This window comes from Lipotes vexillifer, unplaced genomic scaffold (assembly GCF_000442215.2).
Source record: "Lipotes vexillifer unplaced genomic scaffold, Lipotes_vexillifer_v1.1 scaffold593, whole genome shotgun sequence".
Classification (NCBI taxonomy): Eukaryota; Metazoa; Chordata; class Mammalia; order Artiodactyla; family Lipotidae; genus Lipotes; species Lipotes vexillifer.
Genome location: NW_006773778.1, coordinates 249387 through 271453, shown reverse-complemented (window position 1 = coordinate 271453; position 22067 = coordinate 249387). Strand labels below are relative to the sequence as shown.

At 36.8% G+C, this 22067-nt stretch overlaps 1 protein-coding gene across 3 annotated transcripts in view; it reads left to right on the top strand.

Annotated features, from left to right (window-relative positions):
• TRPC6 (transient receptor potential cation channel subfamily C member 6) overlaps window positions 1-22067 on the top strand; it is a 112467-nt gene that overhangs the window by 41315 nt on the left and 49085 nt on the right. For all 3 annotated transcript variants that reach the window (XM_007448546.1, XM_007448548.1, XM_007448547.1), the window contains exon 2: window positions 20757-21531. In XM_007448546.1, the coding sequence (XP_007448608.1) occupies window positions 20757-21531 (775 nt within the window). The remainder of the gene's footprint in view (window positions 1-20756; window positions 21532-22067) is intronic.

Sequence of the window (22067 nt, the reverse complement as noted above, 5' to 3'; positions counted from 1 at the left end):
TTTGGGAGATAAGCCTATCTAATAAAATCATCGTTTGGTATCAGAACATTCTAGAAAGGATTTTTATATACAAACAAAAGACAATTTAGGAATAACACATCTGGAAAAATCCACTCAGTGAAAAATAACTGTGGTTATTGATGTTGACTTTAAGAGGAAAAAGGGAAACTAAGATATGTAACATTTTTTTGAAAGTTAAAAAGTATATATCATATATAAACTTCTAAGGACAGAAAATATACCATAGTTAACTTATGTTCAGTGTTTATTACAATTTCACATGGAAGTTAGCACTCAAAACTTTTATGGGGGTGATAGTGTTCCTCTCTCCATTGGAGGAAACTGTTCCATTATTTAGAGGTGTCTGTATTATCCCCACGAGTCGTCATTGTTCAAAGGATAGATGCAGAGTGGGAGGGAGAGAGATTCATATTTATGCTTTTTCATTAATGTTGATATATATTAAACACTCTCCATGTCCCAGAAATTGTGTGAGGGCCTGGGGAAAGAATGGTTCTTGTCCTCTTGGAACTTACATTCTACCGTGTGATGAAAATACATTGTGATAAGCACCCTACAATGCAGGTAGTGAGCACAAAGGGCTATGGAGCCCAGAAGAGAAGTAGCTGCTCCTATTCTTAGGGGATCAGGGAAGGCTTTCCTGATGTGTTTCTCAGTCCCCATTCCTGATTCCTTACTTTAGGTCACCATTGTCTTACACCCAACTTTTAGCCATAGTCTCCTAGCTGGTCATCCTGCCCCCTGTCCCTTGCTTCTGTCCACTCTAAATCTAATTTAGAACCTTTCAGTGTCTCCACATCACCCTCGGGATTAAGTCCAAACACAGCATTATGTCTCAAAAAATCTTTCTTGGTTGGGATGCTATTTTCCTTCCATCCTAATCTCTAGCTGTCCTTCCATCCTAATCTCTAAACTACCTTGAGTTCCAAGAACATGTTATGTTCATGCTCATCATCTGCCCCTTGTTCATGTACTTCCTCTTTCTAGAACATTCTCTTCTCCTTTACTGCACCTGTACCAGGCTAATTCATTCTCGTTGTTTAGGTTTCAGCTCAGATGTATTCATCCAAGCCAGAAATATTAGTGTCATCCTTCTCTCTTCCCTTTATCTTGTCCTTTCCATTTAATCAATCATCACATCCTAAAAATTTGCTGTGGATTATTTAAATTTTTTTCCTACTTATTAAAAAAAAACTGCAACGTTGGTATTCTTACTCCCCTGGTGAAACTGAAGCTAAGAGGGATTAAGTTACCAATTCAGGATCACATATTTAATAGGTCACAAACCTGGGATGCAAATCAAATTCCATCTGACCAAAACCAAAATGCTCTACCACATTGCCTTTCCACTACTTTTCCAGACTAATGACCATTATGTCTTTTTTCCAAAAATGTTATTACTTTGAGATGTTTAATTTCATTTTGTTTAATTGTTTCTTTCATGGTTATATAAAATCAGTGGCTAACAAAATTGGGCACTAGACTTTTACTTTATATTTCTAAGGGATAGAAAGTGAGAAATAATTGGAAAGCAGGTGTGTTCATTTTAAATCAAAGAAAAATAAATTATTTAAAAAGTATTTCAGGCTGATGTCACTTCATATGTGGAATCCAACAAAGTTGAATACACAGAGGCATAGAGTAAAATGGTGGTTAGCAGGGACAGGGAGCGGGGAGAAATGGGGAGATGTTGGTCAAAAGATACAAGGTTGCAGTTATGTAAGATGAACAGGGTAGAGATCTCATATACAGCATGATAATTATAGTTAATAATTCTGTATTGAATACTGGAAATTTGCTAAGAGAGTAATTTCAGGTCCCTTACCCTCACAAAAAAGGTAACTATGTGAATAAACGGTTATGTTAATTAGCTTGACTGTAGTAATGATTTTGCTGTGTATACATATATCAAATCATCATATTGTAAACCTTCAGTATAATCAATTTTTATTAAAAAATAAATAAATAATAATCAGGCAAAAATGTGATTATAGTTATGAATCTACTATTAACAAATAAAAATTTTAAAAAATATTGCAAGTGAACTATAGGAAATTCTACCACCCACCCATAGATAACCATTGTTATCAAATTTTGCTGTATTTTATAAAGGTCATATTTATAACACTATACTCACATATCATACTTCTTGCTACTCACTGTTTTGGGAAATGGGGAATATTGAAATGAAAGACCCAGTCTTGAAATCAAAGCTCTTACAATATGGTAGAATTACTTTTTGACTTAAATATATTCAGATCTAAGGGATAAAGAAAGGTCTGACAGACACTGAAGTCCCCGTCTCTTGGTAAATTCACCTGAGTCCCTTGATGAGCCCACAGTCCCAAATTTGTAAAAGTAAGACTACAATAAAGATAAAAAGTAATACAAATGAGAGTCTACTTTTAGACTGGAGAAATGCTAATGAACAAATTGGAGGCAGGCAGCTGGCTATCACTGAGTAATCCCGCGTTGACTTTGGCAAGGACAGAGCCTGTCTAGCTTAGAGAGATAGCTTTCAAATTAGCCATTATAATTTTAAAACCACAAAGGAATACAGGGGCAGAGAAGTGAGAGAGGAAAGAATGTTTTCCTCAAATTTTGACATGGGAGGGGCAGAAAATTTCGTGTGGAATCACTGTATCCACTTTTAATCTTTTAATAATCAGAAAAATTTTAAACAACTTTTTTTCTATTTATATATACATGACAAATAATCATTGCAAGCAGAGCAGGGTATTCGAGTAGTGATTAGATACATTTTATGTCAAATGAATAGGTATGGTCTTTTTCAATTTTTTCTGTTTCAATTTCAGCCAGAAATAAGTATTTGTGAAGTGAACAACTGTCTAACCTAAGGGGAAATATGGAACGTTTGCTTTTCTACTCTCTACTGAAGATTGAAATTGGTTTTATCACAGTTAGTCTCCGAAGATGAGTGGAATCTATGTTTTATTTCTGGTACTGTTGATTTAAAATATTTCAGAATAAAGACAAAAGAACAGAAAATTCCAGGTAATGGAAGACAAGGGCCACTGCCTAACTTCCAGTCTTCTAATATATCTTACAAACAATAAGGACCAAGAAAGGGTAAATTAAATTTCACAGAAACCATGCCCATGGTATAACTTGAAAACAGAGAATGATCAAACTTCAAAATAACAGTAATAAGAAAAAGGAAAAAACCTACTAAATCCTAGTGCAAGATCTCATCTTCCTGACTCTCCTCCTCCACCCTGGCTTGCTTTGGTGCAAGCAAGGACAGACCAAGAAAAACTACAGGGAAGAGAGAAGAAGAAGGCTAGTGAATACTCTCTCATTGATCTATAACTACTGTCAGAAATACTAAGCCGACCCTAAGTCTGAGAAATACTAAAAAAGGTGCCCTGGTAGATCAGACAGAGCCTGAACTATAGGTAAAGGACTATAGGGAATGTATGGTTTCAAAGAGCATTCTTCAAAACGTGTACCATCTGGGGGAAAGGTAAAAATGATGTGAAAAGCCCCCTTTGGCTATTAGGTAGTGAAAGATAAAAGAAGTTAAAAAGAAACTTCACTTCAAATTTCTGGTTATCTATTGTCTGTCCTGGAAGACAATAGATAACCAGAAATTTGGAAGATATACAACCTCATCTCCCACCACCAAAATAGCAACAATCCACTAACCTATCTGAGCTTTGAAATACTGACAGAAAGGGTGCAATTGAACTAGGAATCTTGTACAACAAAAAAAAGGAATAGAAAAACGTTCTAGTTGTCCTGCGTCCTTACCAAAACATGGTATGATCATCCTCTTTAATTTTAGCCATCCTAATAGGTATGCAATTGTATCTTATAAAGGTTATCATTTGCATTCCTTTAATGGCTAATAATATTGAGCATTTTTTCCTATGCTTATTTGTCATTGATATTTATTTTTTGATGATTTCAAATCTGTCAAATCTTTGCTTATTTTTAAGTGGGTTCTTTGTTTTATTGGATTCTTTCTTGCCTTTTTAATTGAATTTTTATTATTGAATTTTGAAAGTTCTTTATATATTCTGGATGCAAGTCCTTTATTAGGTAGGTAATTTGCAAGCATTTTCTCCCAGTCAGTGGCTTTCCTTTTAATTCTCTTAACATTGCCTTTCAAAAAGTGAAAGTTCTTCATCTTAATGAAGACTAGTTTACCATTTTTTTAAAATTCATGTATCATTATTTTGGTATCATATCTAAAATCCTTTGCTATTCCAAGTTGTCAAATTTATGGGCATAAGGTAGTTCATAATATTCTCCTATTATCCTTTTAAATCTGTAGAATCTGTAATGATGTCACGTTTTTCATTCTTGGCATTGATAATTTGTGTTTTCTATCTTTTTTGTTTCTAATCTGCTAGAGCTTTATAGATTGCATTGATCTCCTAAAAAAAACCCCTCTATATAATGCTGTCACTGAAGCTACACCAAACAATTTCTTATAGGCAGTCAATCCAGGTTATATCTACTCATGCTTTCATCCATTCAGCAGATATCTACTGAACATTTACTAGGTGCATTGAGAATACATTAGGAAAAAGACCCTATACCTTTATAGAATCTACATTCTTGTTAGAGAGGCAGACAGTAAACAAGATAAATAATTAAAACACATAGATGTTGTGATATGTGGTAAGATGAAAAAAAAGCAGGGAATGTTAGAGATTAGGATTTTACCTTTAAATAGTAGCCAGGTAAGGCCTCAATGAGAAGGTGAACACCTGAAGAAACTGGGGGTGTGTACTCAGATACCAGGGGCAGAGTTTCCAGGCAGAGGGTAGAAGAAGTGCAAAAGCGCCAGCACACTTGGTACATAAAGGAAGAGCGAGGAGGTCAGTGTGGCTGGAGAAAAAGGATTGAGTGGGGTTGGGTTCCAATACAGGGTGGATACAGAGAACCAATACAAAGTCAGATTGTGCTGGGCCTTCCTTATAGGTCATAGTAAGGACTCTGCTTTTGTTTTGAGACAGGGAGCCTTTGTAGGGTTTTGAGATGAGAGGGGATACAATCTAACTAACATTTTAAAAGTATTACTTTGCTATGTGGTAAGAATAGTCTTTCTTGTATGGTGGTGATTGCAAAGAGACACGGAAGCAGGATGGAAACTATAGCAATAATCTAGACGAAAAGGCCTGGGCTAGGATGGGAGCATAACACTGGGATTTTTTTTTCTTGAGTAACTAGAAAATTGGAGTGCCATTAACTGAGATGGGGAACAAGATAAGAGAAGCAGTTTTGGAGAAAACATCATATTGTTGAATGTTTTCCCTCAGTTTTCACCTGATTTCAGGTTATTCTGCTTAGTCTGTATCCTCAAAGCTGTTGAAAATGAAGATAAATATTCTACTTATTTAAAATAAAGAGAATCAAATTAGTATTAACTGTAATGGCCCTTAGAGATTGCTTTAAAAGCAAGAAAATAGAAGACCAGAGAGGAAAACTGATGCTTTTCTCTGAGTTGAATTGGTGGTAAACATCGGTGACCCAGTTGGCTCAGTGCCACAGTAACATCAATGAGTGAATTTACTCATGGATTGTATTACTACTCTGGGCTTCAGCGAAGAAATGAAGATTATAGAATCAGCCAACTCTTTGGTCTTTTCTGCTTTGACCTGGCCACAATCTATATGGGAATAAATTTAGCACCAGCTATGGAAATATCTGAGGAACAATAGTTGTTTGTTAAATTTGATCTTTATCGTAAGAAAGTTCCTCTTAACAGGACCAGAAAGTAATTTCCTTTAAATAACTATTTTAAGGTAATAGCATCTTGGAGTGAAAATGAGTCAAAGGTTCAGGGTTATAAGAAGCTATTTAACATTGGGCAAGTTACTTTGGGCCTCAATTTTCTCATATAGAAGGTAACTATATAATTTTAAAAAATAATTTATATATATTCCCTCTTATGGAAAAATTTAAGGCAGATACCCGAAAAGTGAGAAAGTTGAAAGAGACAGTTTCTAAGTGCCGTTCTGATACTTTCAGTCTGTGATTCTACTATTATTGCCTTGGTAGGTAAAGTGAAAGTGATGCAGAAATGTATCCCATACATTCAGACATTTAAGTAACTTACATTCACTAAGTGACTGATGGCAATAATAATCATAGAATAGGATGCTTAGAGAGACTGTGACCCTTGGGCAGGATTCTCAATTTTAAACGTTCTAGCAGAGCAATATAATGCAGTTAATAAAAAATGGTTTGAGTTATAACTATAGGAACTGAAGTTCATTATTACCATAAAAGAATTGTAAGTTAAGAATAACTTCTCTGTAGAATCGTAGACCCTTATTTTTTGTTCACGTGATACCAAAGCCTCCAGAAGTTAGTCAGCTAGGTTTGCTTTGTGTTGTATCAAAGCAATAACTTCACTGGTTTCACTGAGTTTGTTTTTTCCTTTTCCCCTTACTTTAGAGAAGTCATATAACTTTTATAGCTCAAGTTGTCTTGAAAGTCCCATTTTAAATAGAAGCTCATTGACCATGCCTCTAAAAGTTGAATATAGCTGAAAATGGAGATAGACACATTCCATCCTTGGCTCAGCATAACTAGTAGCTTTACATCTAGTATGGCTAGTCTCGCTACGTAACTTCAGTGTAATTCAGTGTTTTGTTTTTGTGAAATTGGTTTTTAAAGATACAGACAAAAGAGGAGATGAAGTGAAGACTTGGCTGATAACCTACATCTAGAGGACTTATGGAATAAGTAGGAAAAGGGCGAGCCCCTCTCCTCTCTGAGGTGATTTGCCTTGACCTACTCCTACAGAATAACTGTAGTATTGTCACGAGCAGCAGAAGGCTGGCAAGATGCCTTGCCAGATGTCTGGCCAGATGCTGCAGCTCTGGTGAGCCCCGTGTTTCCTAGGACTCCAGGCGATCCATCACTGCCTAACCTACAGGGGCCCTTGTCAACTGTCAGGGAAGCTGGAGCCAGACAGTGAACCACAGACTCTGCTCTTCTTGTCATATCATAGGAGCCTTCCCCCAACAGTGTAACAGTGTCAATGTTTCCTTTTCCTTATTCTTCCAGGTTTGTGCTAAGTACTTAATTTTTCCAAACTGATCTATATTATCTAGGGCATATAAAGATGGAAAAGCTATAGCAATAAAGTTGAGGACGTTTAACCCAAAAGCTAGGTGGTGGTGCAGTGGTCACTTGTTGGAGTTCAGGGGTAGATAGTACTAATTCAAAATGGGCACACAGAGGTTTCCAAAGTTATCAATGATCTAATTCTTAGAGGACAGATGGGGGGCAGAGTTGGTAAATGGTGTTAATTTTATTATTAAACTTAAATTGTAGCTCTTTTCAACATGTATGTTTCACAGTAATAAAAATAATATTTAAAAAATGAAATACAATATCTGCAAAGCTAAGTTTACAATCTTGCTTTACTATTTGTTACTAGTATGAACTCAAGGAGTGTTCTATAGATCATAACTAGTTCTAAGTACTGTAGAGAATTCATAAACATTTTCTTAAGGTACTCAGTCTTAGCTTTTTTTTTTCAGCTGTATTAAAAATATAACAACAACAGAAACAACACTTTTCCCTATGCATACCATTTCTGATCCCTATTGATCACCGAACATTTCTTCATGTGTAAAGTGGAAGTAACAAAGCCAACTTTACCAACTGCAGTGAAAATTAAATAAAATAACATCTATAAAATGACTGACACATAATAAACCCCAGTAGTTGTCAGTTCTCATCCTCCCAGTTCTAGTCAAATTAATATAAAATATATGTTCATTAAGTGTTTTTCCAATAATTGTATTTATATTATTTTGTTTTTTGTTGAGAGATAATTGACATAACATTGTATTAATTTTAGCTGTACAACTTAATGATTTGACATTCGTATGTATTGCAAAATAATCACCACAATGTTTAGTTAACATCCATCACCATATATAGTTACAGGTATTTTTTTCTTGTGATGATATTTTTTTTGCGGTACGTGGGCCTCTCACTGTTGTGACCTCTCCCATTGAGGAGCACAGGCTCCGGACGCACAGGCTCAGCGGCCATGGCTCACGGGCCCAGCCGCTCCGCGGCATGTGGGATCTTCCCGGACCGGGACACAAACCCGTGTCCCCTTGCTTGGGCAGGCAGACTCTCAACCACTGCGCCACCAGGGAAGCCTGATGATAACTCTTAAGATCCACTCCCTTAGCAACTTTCAGTTATCTTATAAGTGGTAGTTTGTACCTTTGGCTCCCTTCACCCATTTTGACCCCACTCCCTACCCCCTGCCTCTGGCAACCACCCATCTGTTCTCTGTGTCTATGAGTTCAGGTTTTTTGTTGTTTTGTTTTGCTTTGTTTAGATGCCACATATAAGTGAGATTGTGCAGTGCTTTTTTTTTTTTCTCTGACTTATTTTACTTAACATAATGCCCTTGGTGCCCACCCATGTTGTTGCAAATAGCAGGATTTCCTTTTTTTTTTTTTAACAGCTGAATAATGTTTCATTGTATATATATATATATATATATATATACATCACATTTTATTTATCCATTCATCCACCTATGGACACTAAAGTTGTTCCCATGTCTTGGCTGTTGTAAATAATGTTGCAATGAACATGGAGGGATGCAGATATCTTTTTGAAATAGTGATTTCATTTTCTTTGAATACATACCCAAATGGGATTACTGAATCATATGGTAGTTCTATTTTTAATTTTTTGAGGAATTTCCATACTGTGTTCCATAGCAGCTGCACCAATTTACATTCCTACCAACATTGCACATGTGTTTTAATTTTATTTATATAAATTTTATAAAATTTTATTTATAAAGCTAGAAAAATTATAGTAACTGTATAGTGAACTTACAACTTTACTTGACACAATTGGCATGCTCAAAACCAAACTCTACCAAATTGCCATGTTTCATTCTCATTGAGGGTGGACAAGTATATTTGAATTTATTACAAGTAAAAATTATTTTTAAATACAGTAGAATAGTAATAAAATTAAGACTATTTATTGAGCACTTATTATTATCAAGTAGTAAATGCTTTACATTATCTTTACCTCAGTGAGAATAATAAGAGTACATACGACATAAGACTGTTAAGCTTCCTTAAGAATTGCAGAATACTTAGTATTATGCAAGGGCTATAACTGATATTTCCAAATAAAATACATACAATATTATAATCCTCCCACAAATCCTGTGAAATAGGGTCATTATTATCCTTATTTTGGAGGAAGCCAGGGAGTCAAAAAATGGGCACATCAGAACCTGAATCCATGTCGGGTTACTCAAGCATTTGTGCTTTAAACCACTGTGAATCTGAAGCATTTGATGAAAATTTACTAATTTGGTCACAGGATGAGGAAAAAAAATGGGTAGCTTTACAAAGTCTGACGTTGCTATACTAGGAATGGTATAAAGGACAAAGTTATATAGATTAGTTTTGAAAGTCATTGAGGCAACATTTACTATTTATGATGATTTCTAACACTTTGCCCTATATTTCAAAGGAACCAGCCTATTTAAAACAGAGCATTGTGGATTATTGGAAGATCTTAGTTGTATCAAGTGAGTATATAAAAATTGGTTGATTTAGCCTTGTGACCATTCTAATATTCAGATATAAAATTATTTTATCCCACAGATTCATGAGCTAAAACCTGATGTGTTGTTAATTAGATTACATCCTTCTGGGTAGGAGAAATCCTAAATGAATACACTGTCATTTTGCAGGAAGTGAAGCAGATGTGGTTACACCTACAGAGTAGTCTGTCTACCTTCCCCTCAACTGCCTGAATGATGCAGGGACATTGTGAAGAGTCACCCTTACTTGGTAAATAAAGGATACACTTTTCAAAATTTGACTCTCTGATAGCACAGGAAGCTTGTATAGTATGGTTGTTATACATTTGGTCATTGATGATAAATGATATTCTAATTGTATAGTAAAAAATAAGTTCTTGATATGGAATAAAATGGGTTGGAAAACTCCTAAAAATGTGACAAAACAGAATGCTCTCCATTAATTTTTCTTTTCATCCTTTTTTCTTTCTATTACTTATTCATTCACTTGTAGATTTGTAGACATTTTGTGCCTGGCTTGTGCTTGGCACTGGAAATTTAAGATGGATTTGGGTTTTAAGAGCACATGTAAGGGGGACTTCCCTGGCAGCCCAGTGGTTAAGACTTCACCTTCCAATTGAGGGGGTGTGGGTTCGATCCCTGGTTGGGGAACTAAGATCCCATGCCTCACAGCCAATAAACCAAAACGTAAAACAGAAGCAATATTGCACGAATTCAATAAAGACTTTAAAAATGGTCCACATCAAAAAAATCTTAAAAAAAAAAAAAAGAGCTCATGTATATGAGAAGGGTAAGGGAAATACACAATCAAGGGATGAAGAGAAAAGAATAGAACATAGTTTAAGAACAGTGTGAGCAAGAATGAAGTACAGAATATTCTAAAGATTAAACAAAAAAAACTAAGGCAATGAAAATGGCTTGTTAGCCATGTTTACATACAGAGCAAGGAGAAAAGCAAGGAAGGGTCAATCTGTTATTTTAGGCACATGCTACAAATTTAAGAGATTGCATTGAGGAAAGGAAAGCCATTTAATGACTACTTACTTTCCACCTTGTTTATTAAACAGAACATCTTCAAACTGCAAAGCTTTGAACAATTATAGTTAAGAAGGGTTTGAAGTCCATAAGAGATGAGGCGTCGAATTGCCTTAAGCTGAATGTCGTGAGTAACCAGTTTCATAATAACCCTGCAAAGTAACTACTATTCCCCACCCCGCATCCACCCATTTAATGGCTAAGGAATCTGATGCTCAGAGAGATGATACAGCTAGTAAGTGACAGAGTCCAGATTCCAAACAAAGTCCTTCTTTTTTCAAAGCAATGTTCTTCCCAGTATTTGGCATAGCTCCCCAGAGTTGCCTCAAGTCCAGATCCCTAAACACTCAGTTCTCAGCAACCATAAATTTGTTCTTAATTTTCCTAAACTTGTGAACTTGAATTATGTAAGCTCCAAATGCCTCAGAACAAAACCCCTTGAGCTGGAGACCCAATAGTTGAGTTCTGAAGCTTGAATCTCCTAAAATGGAATCCTTAGCTCGTTGGGAGTTACCTAAATTTTCACCTTTCTGCCCTAAGGTATAAATGCTATGTGTTGAACTGAGATCAACAATGGAACCCAGACCTCATCTTCTAAACCCTGAGCCCTCAATCTTCAGTTAACCTGAGCCAGGAATAAGAAGTCCCTTGGGGGAGGGAATTCTTGTACATTCCAACCATAATGGACATCTTTCCATTTTCTCTGGACTACTGACTTATACAAACAAGTATGGTTCTCTTTGCCTGGAGTGTTTTTCTCCTCTTCCATCCCTTCTGCTAACTTTTCCTTCTTTCTTACAAGAAAGGAAATGTCTTCAGAAGACTTTCCCTGACCAACAGGTTGAGTTGAAAACTCCTTGTTATTCATTTATATGGCACATTATACCTTTTCTTTAATAACATGCATCACCCTCTAATCTTCTGTTTACTTTTCTCCCTTCTGCCATGCCTTAAGTGTCTTTCCTTGCTGTGTCCCCCATGTGCCTGGAAGCGCAAATATTTGAACTGATGAATGAGTGAACTGTTAAGATCCTGATGGTGGATGTGAGGTGTGATAGTGGTATCTAAAATTGTGCTGAATCAGCAGTAAAGAAAGGCATTCCATAATTTTGTTTTCTAAATAAATTAAACTATGTGTTGCATCCTTTAGTCATCTTTCTCTATAGTTGTACTCTCTTATACATTCCAGGTGCATATAGACTTAAACCCGCATTGTGAGTGGTTGGATCTAGCCCCGGAGGTAGAGCTTGAGAGCATGTTTCAGATCTGTTATTGCAGTCTAGCACTGTTATCTCCAGCAGTCAGCATCTTCAGCCTGTGCTGAACACACAATCTAAACAATTCTGAATGTTTCTATATCACATTACCCACTTTCTCACCCTCAGAATCAGAGTTGTTCCTCCTAAGCCTAAATTGGATGGATGATTCTTAGTTAAAGGCTCATTTTTTAAAATAATGGACTGCCTGAAATTGAATGTGGGTATACTTCCTGACAGATAGCTTATAGAGGGAAAATTAAGCTCAGAAAGGTGAGAACTGATGATGCATCAGTGACTCATAATAAAAAATTAAACACATCATTTTCTCTATGCATATGTTTTCATCAGTGATTTCTGAAGGATATAATCATGGCAAAGTCAAATTCACCTAGAGAGCATGTGTTGGGTGTTGTTGGCTTCGCTCTCATGGTCCACTCTCCACCCTTTGCACACTCTCCTCTGCCTGGCAGGTTGGCATCAATGCAGACTGTGTAGACGGTATCAATGGGCTCCTTTGTCCCCAGCCCTTGGGTTGGGTACAGCCCATGGGAGAGCCCCTCCATGATATCAGAGGGCAGGAGAGTGAGGTCAGGGTATCAATTCCACTGGCTCTCTCCTGGTGGGTTGGCTGTTACCCTCAACCAAAGGTCATAAATGCTGTCAAGTGGCCCTTGCCTTACAGTTACCCTGTTTAACTGCTTGTAACCTCTTCTTCCTTTTGCCCCTTCAGGCTGAAGCCTACACTGTCCTAGACCAGGTACTGTAGGGCACCATGCTGGATTTCACAAACTCCTGCCAACACATTCCTAGAGTCTCTTCATTAAAGTCGTCAGATTACCCAATTTAGGTATTCTGTCTTTTTCCTGCCTGGAATCTGTCTTATACAGAAGTTATTGTTGAACGGGAAAATATGCTTGTGTAATACACAGGACTATGATGGCTGTTGATAATAGAAGCAAAAGGTTTAAACCTGTTTCTTTGATGAGATAATTGGGGTATATCTTGCTTGTATTAGACATAAACCTTTTTATATTTCCAAGAGTACTCTATCAAAATAGATCAAAATAAATGCATGTGCTCAGAGATCTACAAAAGAGCATTTCAAAGAAGGATGACATGACACATGAAATAAACCACAAGCTGAAGGCTGAAAAGAAACAATGAAATTTCAGACTTAGTTATTTTACAAAAAGTAAAGTTTCTATAACTGTTCTGTTATTTACTCATGTTTTCATTTTCTCATATAGTTTGGTTTCTACTTAGTACAAGTGAGATATCAACTGGTAATAAAAATAAACAAACAAAAAATATATAACATGCAGAAGACATTTTTCAGTCACACTTTTGCTGGTTCCCAACTAAAAGTGACAAACAGTTCAGGCTTCTATCATTTTGCTTCTCAGAGTAATAAGGCAGTGTTGTGATGTAGTGTGACTGATCAAATAGAACGTTAGTATTTGATGAAATGAGAGGAGTCCATGGGGAAAATCAAAGCTAACTGAATCAAAATAAAGAACAGTTACTTTGAAAAATATCTGGAGGTTAAAGGGATTTGGTAATGCATTGTGAAGATGGGTGGTTATGCTCTATGCGCAGTGTCAAGGATAGAGCAATAGAGGTGAGAGAATATTAGTTTTACCTTTAAGGAAAAGAAAATCTCCACTTCTGGATCAAAGACAAGTCACAAGAATGCCATTTAAAAAATATGCCTTTCAATTTTCTACATTCGCTATTGAGCTTGATGCTTATTTGAAATGAATGCAAACTATTATATGTACTCCAGGACACATTGTGGTTAAACCTTCATGTTGTGTTCCTTTTTTTTTTTTTTTTTTGTAGGGTTATATATCGTAGTGATTTGCTATTGGTTTAATAGAGGGCAAACAGGCTTTGATTTTTTTCTTTTTGCGGTACGCGGGCATCTCACTGTTGTGGCCTCTCCCGTTGCGGAGCACAGGCTCCGGACGCACAGGCCATGGCTCACGGGACCAGCTGCTCCGCGGCATGTGGGATCTTCCCGGACCGGGGCACGAACCCGTGTCCCCTGCATCGGCAGGCGGACTCTCAACCACTGCGCCACCAGGGAAGCCCAGGCTTTGATTTTTATTCCTTTGACAAGAGGGACTCATGCATTTGAAGTTATGTACAGAGCACTTGCAGTGTGCCTTTCTACTAAGTGCTGGGAATCCAGTGGTGAATAAGGCAAAGTAGTCCTTGCTCCTGTGGGAGAAAGGAAAGCCACTCTGATTGTTTGTTGCTCCCTCAACCCCAGAGGAAGGACCAGGAATGTGTGGCTAGAGATTAAGTAGAGTAGAAACAGTCTCATTGTTATAAAATTAGAATAAAATTACTTTTATCATTTATCCTCCTAAAGTAGTATGCAAAATTGCTAGTTGTGTTTGTTGTTAATCTCTAAATATCTACGTCTAATTTTTCCCATGGATAATTGTGCATGTAATTTTTCCCATGGATAATTGTGCATGTAATAAAATATACATTCTAGAATTTTCTTAATTTTCACCTTCCTAGGATACATCTAAAAGTCTACTCCTGTGGCTCTTCCATGCTGCCTGGAATAGTTACATGCCATTTATGTTTCAACACTTCTGCTTTAGTAGAATTGTGCTTTATTTAAATATTTCAAGGATTTTTGAAGCAAACAATAAAAGTGAAGCTAGATACTTAATATAGAGCTTAGTTTGTATAGGAGCAGTTCTATTTGATAAAAGTGCATCATATTTGAACAGGATGTAGAGGAAATTACTGCATGTGCTCTGGCCTCAAGCACACAGTCCATTTGACTCAAAAACTAATTCACATTGCTGGCACTTTCAGTAGAGATGGATTATTCCACCTCTCACTATCTGGGGCAACAGGCACTATTCTGCCAGCAAAAAGAATAAGGAAAATGAGGTATGTAAAAACTTGTTTTCATGACCTAATCAATATTTGAGTACCATGGGGGCAATGGCTAGATACCTTCTTTCTAGAACTGGTATTTATGTACTGTGATAAAGCAAATTACAAAAATGCAGTCATGAATATGTAGGTTACTGAACATTCAGCCATGCTAAATATAGCTAAAATGATGAAGAAAACAATCTCAATAAATATTTTTCTTAAATAGAAGAGCCCACTTTGCAAAAGTATGCCCTTTAACTGGAACGAAAATGTGTCTTTTGTTGACATAATACTTTGGGCTATTGTTCCTCTTTCTAGTAGACAATTTTTCTAGGTTACATTTGCAATTAATGTACAATTCTATAATATAGCCTTATAAAATCCATTCTATATTCTGGCAACATCTAGTATCTTTCTTGAAAGTCTTCAAATGTTTGTCATTTAAAAAGCTGTTTTACACATTTTGCTTTTGCATTTGAACAAGGATTAAGCAGCACCACTTATGACAAAATACTATACATGAAGCCTTTTGTTGCTTCTTTAGACTGCAGTTGGGAATGATAAGGAGACAGTAAAGGATGCATTTTGTCAATGTGCAAGCACTTTCCCCTTATCTCACTACCCATGCAAGGAGTACTGCCTTCATTGTACATTTAAGAGTTTTCTTCCTGAGGGGTGGGATAGGGAGGGTGGGAGGGAGGGAGACAAAGAGGGAAGAGATATGGGAACATATGTATATGTATAACTGATTCACTCTGTTATAAAGCAGAAACTAACACACCATTGTAAAGCAATTATACCCCAATAAAGCCGTTAAAAACAAAATTTAAAAAAAAAAACGAGTTTTCTTCCTAAAACAATCTTAAACACCTCTGTAAACATTCTTTATCTGGCTTTTTCATTGACAGAGTGCTAAAGAGATGATGATGATCCAGGCCTTTTAATAAAAACATATCTGAAATTTATGTAACTACAAATGATTAAAATTTGTGATAGAGACAGGAAAAGATTTGAAACTGAAGAAAACATTTTCCCTGGAAATGTCTTTCCTGTTCTTCAAAAGGATGGAAGTTATAGGTACGAAAGCCATAATAGTTTAGAAGGAAATAGGATATATCCTTAGGATTAGTGCCTTGCCAGTATAGAACTTGCCATTATTCAAATTAATAACATTAAAAATCATAAATCATTGTTTTAAAAGTTTAGAATTAAAAATGTCACAACTCAGGCTTATTCTACCTCAATGTAAATTTAGAGGTGTTATATGAACAAATAAAACTTTGGAAACTAGATTAAAAATTGAGATATGAGGGGCTTCCCTGGTGGTGCAGTGGTTGAGAGTCCGCCTGCTGATGCAGGGGACACGGGTTCATGCCCTGGTCTGGGAGGATCCCACATGCCGCAGAGTGGCTGGGCCCATGAGCCATGGCCGCTGAGCCTGCGTGTCCAGAGCCTGTGCTCCACAATGGGAGAGGCCACAACAGTGAGAGGCCCACGTACCAAAAAAAAAAAAAAAAAAATTGAGATATGAGTAAAGTTACTAATCATAATTTTTCTTTCTATAAAAAGACAAAAAACACTTATATCAATTACCATCACAGTCCTTGGTTTTTCGTGGGTTTTCTAATTGAATAACAGCTGAAAAATTATAAAGTCAGTGTCCTTCTTCTTCATATAAACGCATATTCCTATGGCTGTAAAAATGATGAAATCCAAATTTAAGTGCTTTCCACATTCATAATTTCAATTGACCCTAGAAGTAATCCTGTAAATTAGGCTGGTATAATTATTTCTCTCAATCTTATGGGAAAAAAAGAACAAAAAGGAGGCTTGATCCTTCGTCTTTTGGTACTTGGCATTATTGTGTGTCCTTTTTTTTTTTAGTTACACAAAAACCTTTCTTGCGCTACCAGTACTTTCATCTCACTTTTATAAATCCCCTGATCCTAGCTCTTTTCTCCTTTAATTTTACAGGTTTTCATTTTCAAAGCATTAACTAACCATGTTCAACAGATACCCCCCCTCCCTCTAATCTTTGAACTTCCTCTTGTCTACAACAGAAACTATGGAAAGTAATTTATACAGAAGACAAGAGAGGAAGTGAAAGGCTAACGAGGTTATTAGAAGTCAGAAAAGTGACTGAAAAAGGGAAGAAGGTTCAGAATTTCAGAAGGAAATGATGGATGGTTGCTCATGCAACAAATCTTGGTGACTTATCTCTTTCACTTCATCCATCCTGTTAACTCAGAAATAATGCTGCTCTTCTAGAAACTCGCTTCTACGTCAAGAGTCACCTTTTGCCAAAATCAACATTAGACACTGGCTGATTCTTGTAGGAGAAAATTCCATTCTTTTTGTAAAGATTTTAGAAATAATATTTATTTTTTTTAAATGGAAAAGAATATCTCCTAAGGATCACTAGTTATTTGAGGAAAAACTTTTTTTTTTTTTTTTGTGATAGGGGGGCCTCTCACTGTTGTGGCCTCTCCCATTGCAGAGCACAGGCTCCGGACGTGCAGGCTCAGTGGCCATGGCTCATGGGCTCAGCCGCTCCGCGGCAGGTGGGATCTTCCCGGACCGGGGCAAGAACCCATGTCCCCTGCATCGGCAGGCGGACTCTCAACCACTGAGCCACCAGGGAAGCCCCGAGGAAAAACTTTAATATAAAGTATTAAACAAACATAAAAAATATAAAATATAAAAACAAACATAAGAAAAGCGACTTAGGAATAAATTCTCTGAAGTGTTCTGATCTGTGTTAAGAGTTTTTATCACTGATGTCCCCAGAATTAGATAAGATACTGTGTTTTTGAAAGCAGAAAAGATCTTTTAAACAGAAACATTTGAAGAATAAAAAAATGTTCTTAAAAATTAAAAATGTAATAGCAGAAAAAAATTTTCAAAAGGTATATTAGAGGATAAAGTTGAAGAAATATTTCAGAGTACAATGCAAAAAGATAAACCATTGGAAAACAGAAGAGAAAAGATAAGAAAGTAAAAGGATATTCCAGAATGTCCAACATCCAAAACAAAGGAGTTCCAGAAACAAAGAATACTGTAAGCAAGAATCAAAACTATCAGAGAAATAAATCAAAAATATTCTTCAGAAAAGAAGGACATGTTTTTCCACATTAAAAGGTTTACTGAGTGCCTAGAACTATAGAGGAAAAGAGATTCCCTTCGATAAAAAAGATCGTGTAATTGTAGGGCACCAGAGAGAAAGAGAATTTCTAGAATCATACTCCTTGATAACAACTAACAAAAACTAGAATCTAACAGAACCAGACTTTCAAAATTATTGTCATCCTAGAATTCTCACCCAGCCAAGCTACCAATTAAGTTTGGAGGTAAGACAAAGTCATTTTTAGACATGCAACATTTCAAGAAATTTATTTCCTATGCCTGCTTTCTCAGTCAGCTCCTGGAGGATGTACTCCATCCTCCAGGGAGTAAATTAAAAAAGAGGAAGATCTGGGATACAGACAGTAAGGAACCCAACACAAGAGCAAAGTAAACAGAATCCTTGGAATGATGCTAAAAGGAAGATTCAAAGACTCACCAAGTCTAGATAGCAACTGGTCCAGATGAGCAGATCAGAAGGTGACAGGGAGATGCTTCAAGAAGCTAAAATTGAAAAAAACACATAGTATGTTGAATGTATTAAAAGAAGATTTATACTGAAGGAGAAGAGTTTTGTTGAATTTCATAAATACATAGAACATTAAGCATATGAATACAGAAAGATGATTTTTAAAGACTGGGTTGCAGGACACAGGGAAGCTGTACCAGAAAAGACACCACAGTATAGTATATACTACTTGTCATAGCTATAGCTAGCACCTGCATTGTCATAATGTAAATAGCTACCTAACAAAATTATGATATAACTATACTGGAATAATAAAGGACCATGAAGCATGTGTGTGTGTGTGTGTGTGTGTGTGTGTGTGTATGAGAGAGAGAGAGAGAGAGAAGGATGTGAAGGTAAGGTGGGAGATTGTGAAAGTGAGCTAAATACTCAACTTTCATAATGGGAAGTCTTTAGATAATACCAAATCTGAAAAAGCAAGAAATAGCAATATTATGAAGTTATATGGATGTAAGGATTTAAATTCTAAAATAACCAGCTAAAATAGTTGAAATGTATTTCCTCTGAGGATCAGGATATGGAGAAGGTGAAGAATAAGGGACTGCTGTTTTTTGTAACAAGTTTTTAGAGTCTGTAAACATGCACATGCATAACTTGGATACAATTTAAAATGGAATTGGAAACAAAACAATAGCTATAGAAAGCAAAATAGATATATAAATCATTCTCTTATTACTTAATAAAAGCTTTGGATACATTATCTAAAGATCTACCTTAAAAATTACTAGTATTATAGCATATGTTTGGCTATGGCCCTTAATGTCATTTTAAAAAAAATTTACGTACTTGTCAGTAAAACATCAGCCTGGTTAATTTTGAAGAGGCCATGGCTGGCTAAAGGGTTCACTGCTGAACGAAAATCTATGAAAAAGTTTTGTGAATGTGGCAGCATACTCTTGAAGCTCCTTGGAGAGCCACAACCTATTTCTGAGTTGCTGACATTCTGCTGACTTCTTTGGGCATCACACTGCCATTGTCAACATTGCCTGGAGCTTTGGTATAAAGATGGATAAGGGTTAGTATGGAAAGAAAATTAGTTTCTCTTAGCCTGGCCACATCGGAGGGAAAGATGGCTTATGGGGTCTTTGGATCTATTTAAATTCTCTTTATATGGGGAAGTTTGTGACAGTCTTTGAAGAGGGATGGCTTTTAGAACATTTGTAAAGAGAAGAAGCGTCTATGACATTAATCATCAATCACACCTTTCTTCTTTTCAGGCTCCCCTTTAACCTAGCTCTTCCGTATTCTGCAGGAACTTGTCCTTTTGGGGTTTCCAGTTAGTGATAGTGACAAAGCTTCAGCCCTTCAAACTCAAAAACACCTTAAGACATAAAGTTATGAATCACTAGGGAAAAAATTCCTCATTATAGCATTTCGATCAGAAGAGGAATCACTGTTTGTTATCACAGAATGAAAGCCAACATTGAAGGCTGGCCTCCTCTTTGACCACGGTCTCCATCACAGACTCATTCCTTCCCACTTACCACCTGGATCACAACTTTCTCAAGTTGCCAGTGATTTTTAGAACAATGCCTAACAGAGTCCAATCCATTAATTGTCCCTGTTAATGAAACCTATGCTGTGGCAGTTGATCCCTCTGCTGGAGAAAGCTCTCTACTTATACCTGACCTCATCACACTCTCCCCAAACACACTGTCACCTGACTCCTGCTATCCTTCCATTTTCAGCATGTCACTTTCTCCCAGAAGGTAGGTTAGATGCCCCTGCTATAAGTTTATCATGACAATTAAGCAGCTGATAACAAGGTAATGTGCTAATTGCCCATTTCTCCCTTTGAACTACAAGATTTTTAAGGACAGAAAGGTTTCTTTTTTTTTTTTTTCACCACTGCTTTTTTCCAGACCTTATATAATGCCTGGCCCTGGCATAGGAGGGACTCAATAAATATATGTCGACTTGAATGGATTTGCTATTTTCCTACTTATTTTTTATATTTTCACACTCTATGTCATAACGGTGACATTTTGAGTCTTTCTTATATCTATAATATCTGCGATTGAAAAACACACAATTAATTTCTCTGTGCATGGCGCAGAGAGATTATGGGAATTGCCAGAATCTCCACCCCAAATTAAAATGTCAAAATCTGCAAAGTGCTTGGCTTTCTAAAAAGAGAAGTTCTTGGAATCCATTAACAAATAAATGCATCTTCTTTTGTATTATAGTTGGTCTAGAGATGATGAGACAACATCTAATATACTTGAGGAATGCATTAGATGAATGGTAGGTCATTTTACACACTAAAATGCTCTTAATATGATTTGTTCACAATCTTCCTATTTTATTACAGCCGGGGCACAGACAATAGACTGACCCACCGGCGGCAGACAGTTCTCCGTGAGAAGGGGAGAAGGTTAGCTAACCGAGGACCAGCATACATGTTTAATGATCACTCAACAAACCTATCTATTGAGGAGGAACGCTTTTTAGATGCAGCTGAATATGGCAACATCCCAGTGGTAAGGAAGATGTTAGAAGAATGCCTCTCACTCAATGTTAACTGTGTGGATTACATGGGCCAGAATGCCCTGCAGCTGGCAGTGGCCAATGAACATCTGGAAATTACAGAACTTCTTCTCAAGAAAGAAAATCTGTCTCGTGTTGGGGATGCCTTACTTTTAGCTATTAGCAAAGGTTATGTTCGGATTGTGGAAGCCATTCTCAGTCATCCAGCTTTTGCTGAAGGCAAGCGGTTAGCAACCAGCCCCAGTCAGTCTGAACTCCAGCAAGATGATTTTTATGCCTATGATGAAGACGGAACACGGTTCTCCCATGATGTGACTCCAATCGTTCTGGCTGCCCACTGCCAGGAATATGAAATTGTGCACACCCTCTTGCGGAAGGGTGCTCGGATTGAACGGCCTCATGACTATTTCTGCAAGTGCAGCGAATGCAACCAGAAACAGAAGCATGACTCCTTCAGCCATTCCAGATCTAGAATTAATGCCTACAAAGGCCTGGCAAGCCCAGCTTACCTGTCATTGTCTAGTGAAGATCCAGTCATGACAGCTTTAGAGCTTAGCAATGAGCTGGCAGTGCTGGCCAACATTGAGAAAGAGTTCAAGGTAGGTCTTTAAAAGTTGAAGTCAAGGTATATTTACAAGTTTCCACTATGTACTCACAACCTGTTAGGTATCGTAGACAGTAGGCAATTTTACATGTTTTTTTTGCCAACAAGCTCATTATTATATAGAGTAAAAGTTGTGATCACTACCATTTGGAGATGATCTACTATACACTAGACATTTTACATTTATTATGTCTAATTCTTATCACAACCTTGAGAAGATCTTAGTTGCTTTTCAGATGCAGAAATGGAGGCATAGAAAGGTTAAGTAAGGCCCAAGATCCACAACTGGTAAAATGACAGAGCTGGGATCAGAATCCATGGATGCTGATCTCTAAAACCCAGATTCTGTCTCCTGTAAAACACTGTTTCTATATTCAGAGCATGGTGATAGCTGCTGTTGAGGTCAGAAAGATGAATATGATAAAGAAAGTTGTAGTTTGACTTGAGAGACAGATGCATGCATGCGTAAATATGGTATAAAGAGAAATCAAACTACTAGATAGGGCTATAAGCTGTGTGCTGTAGCGGTTC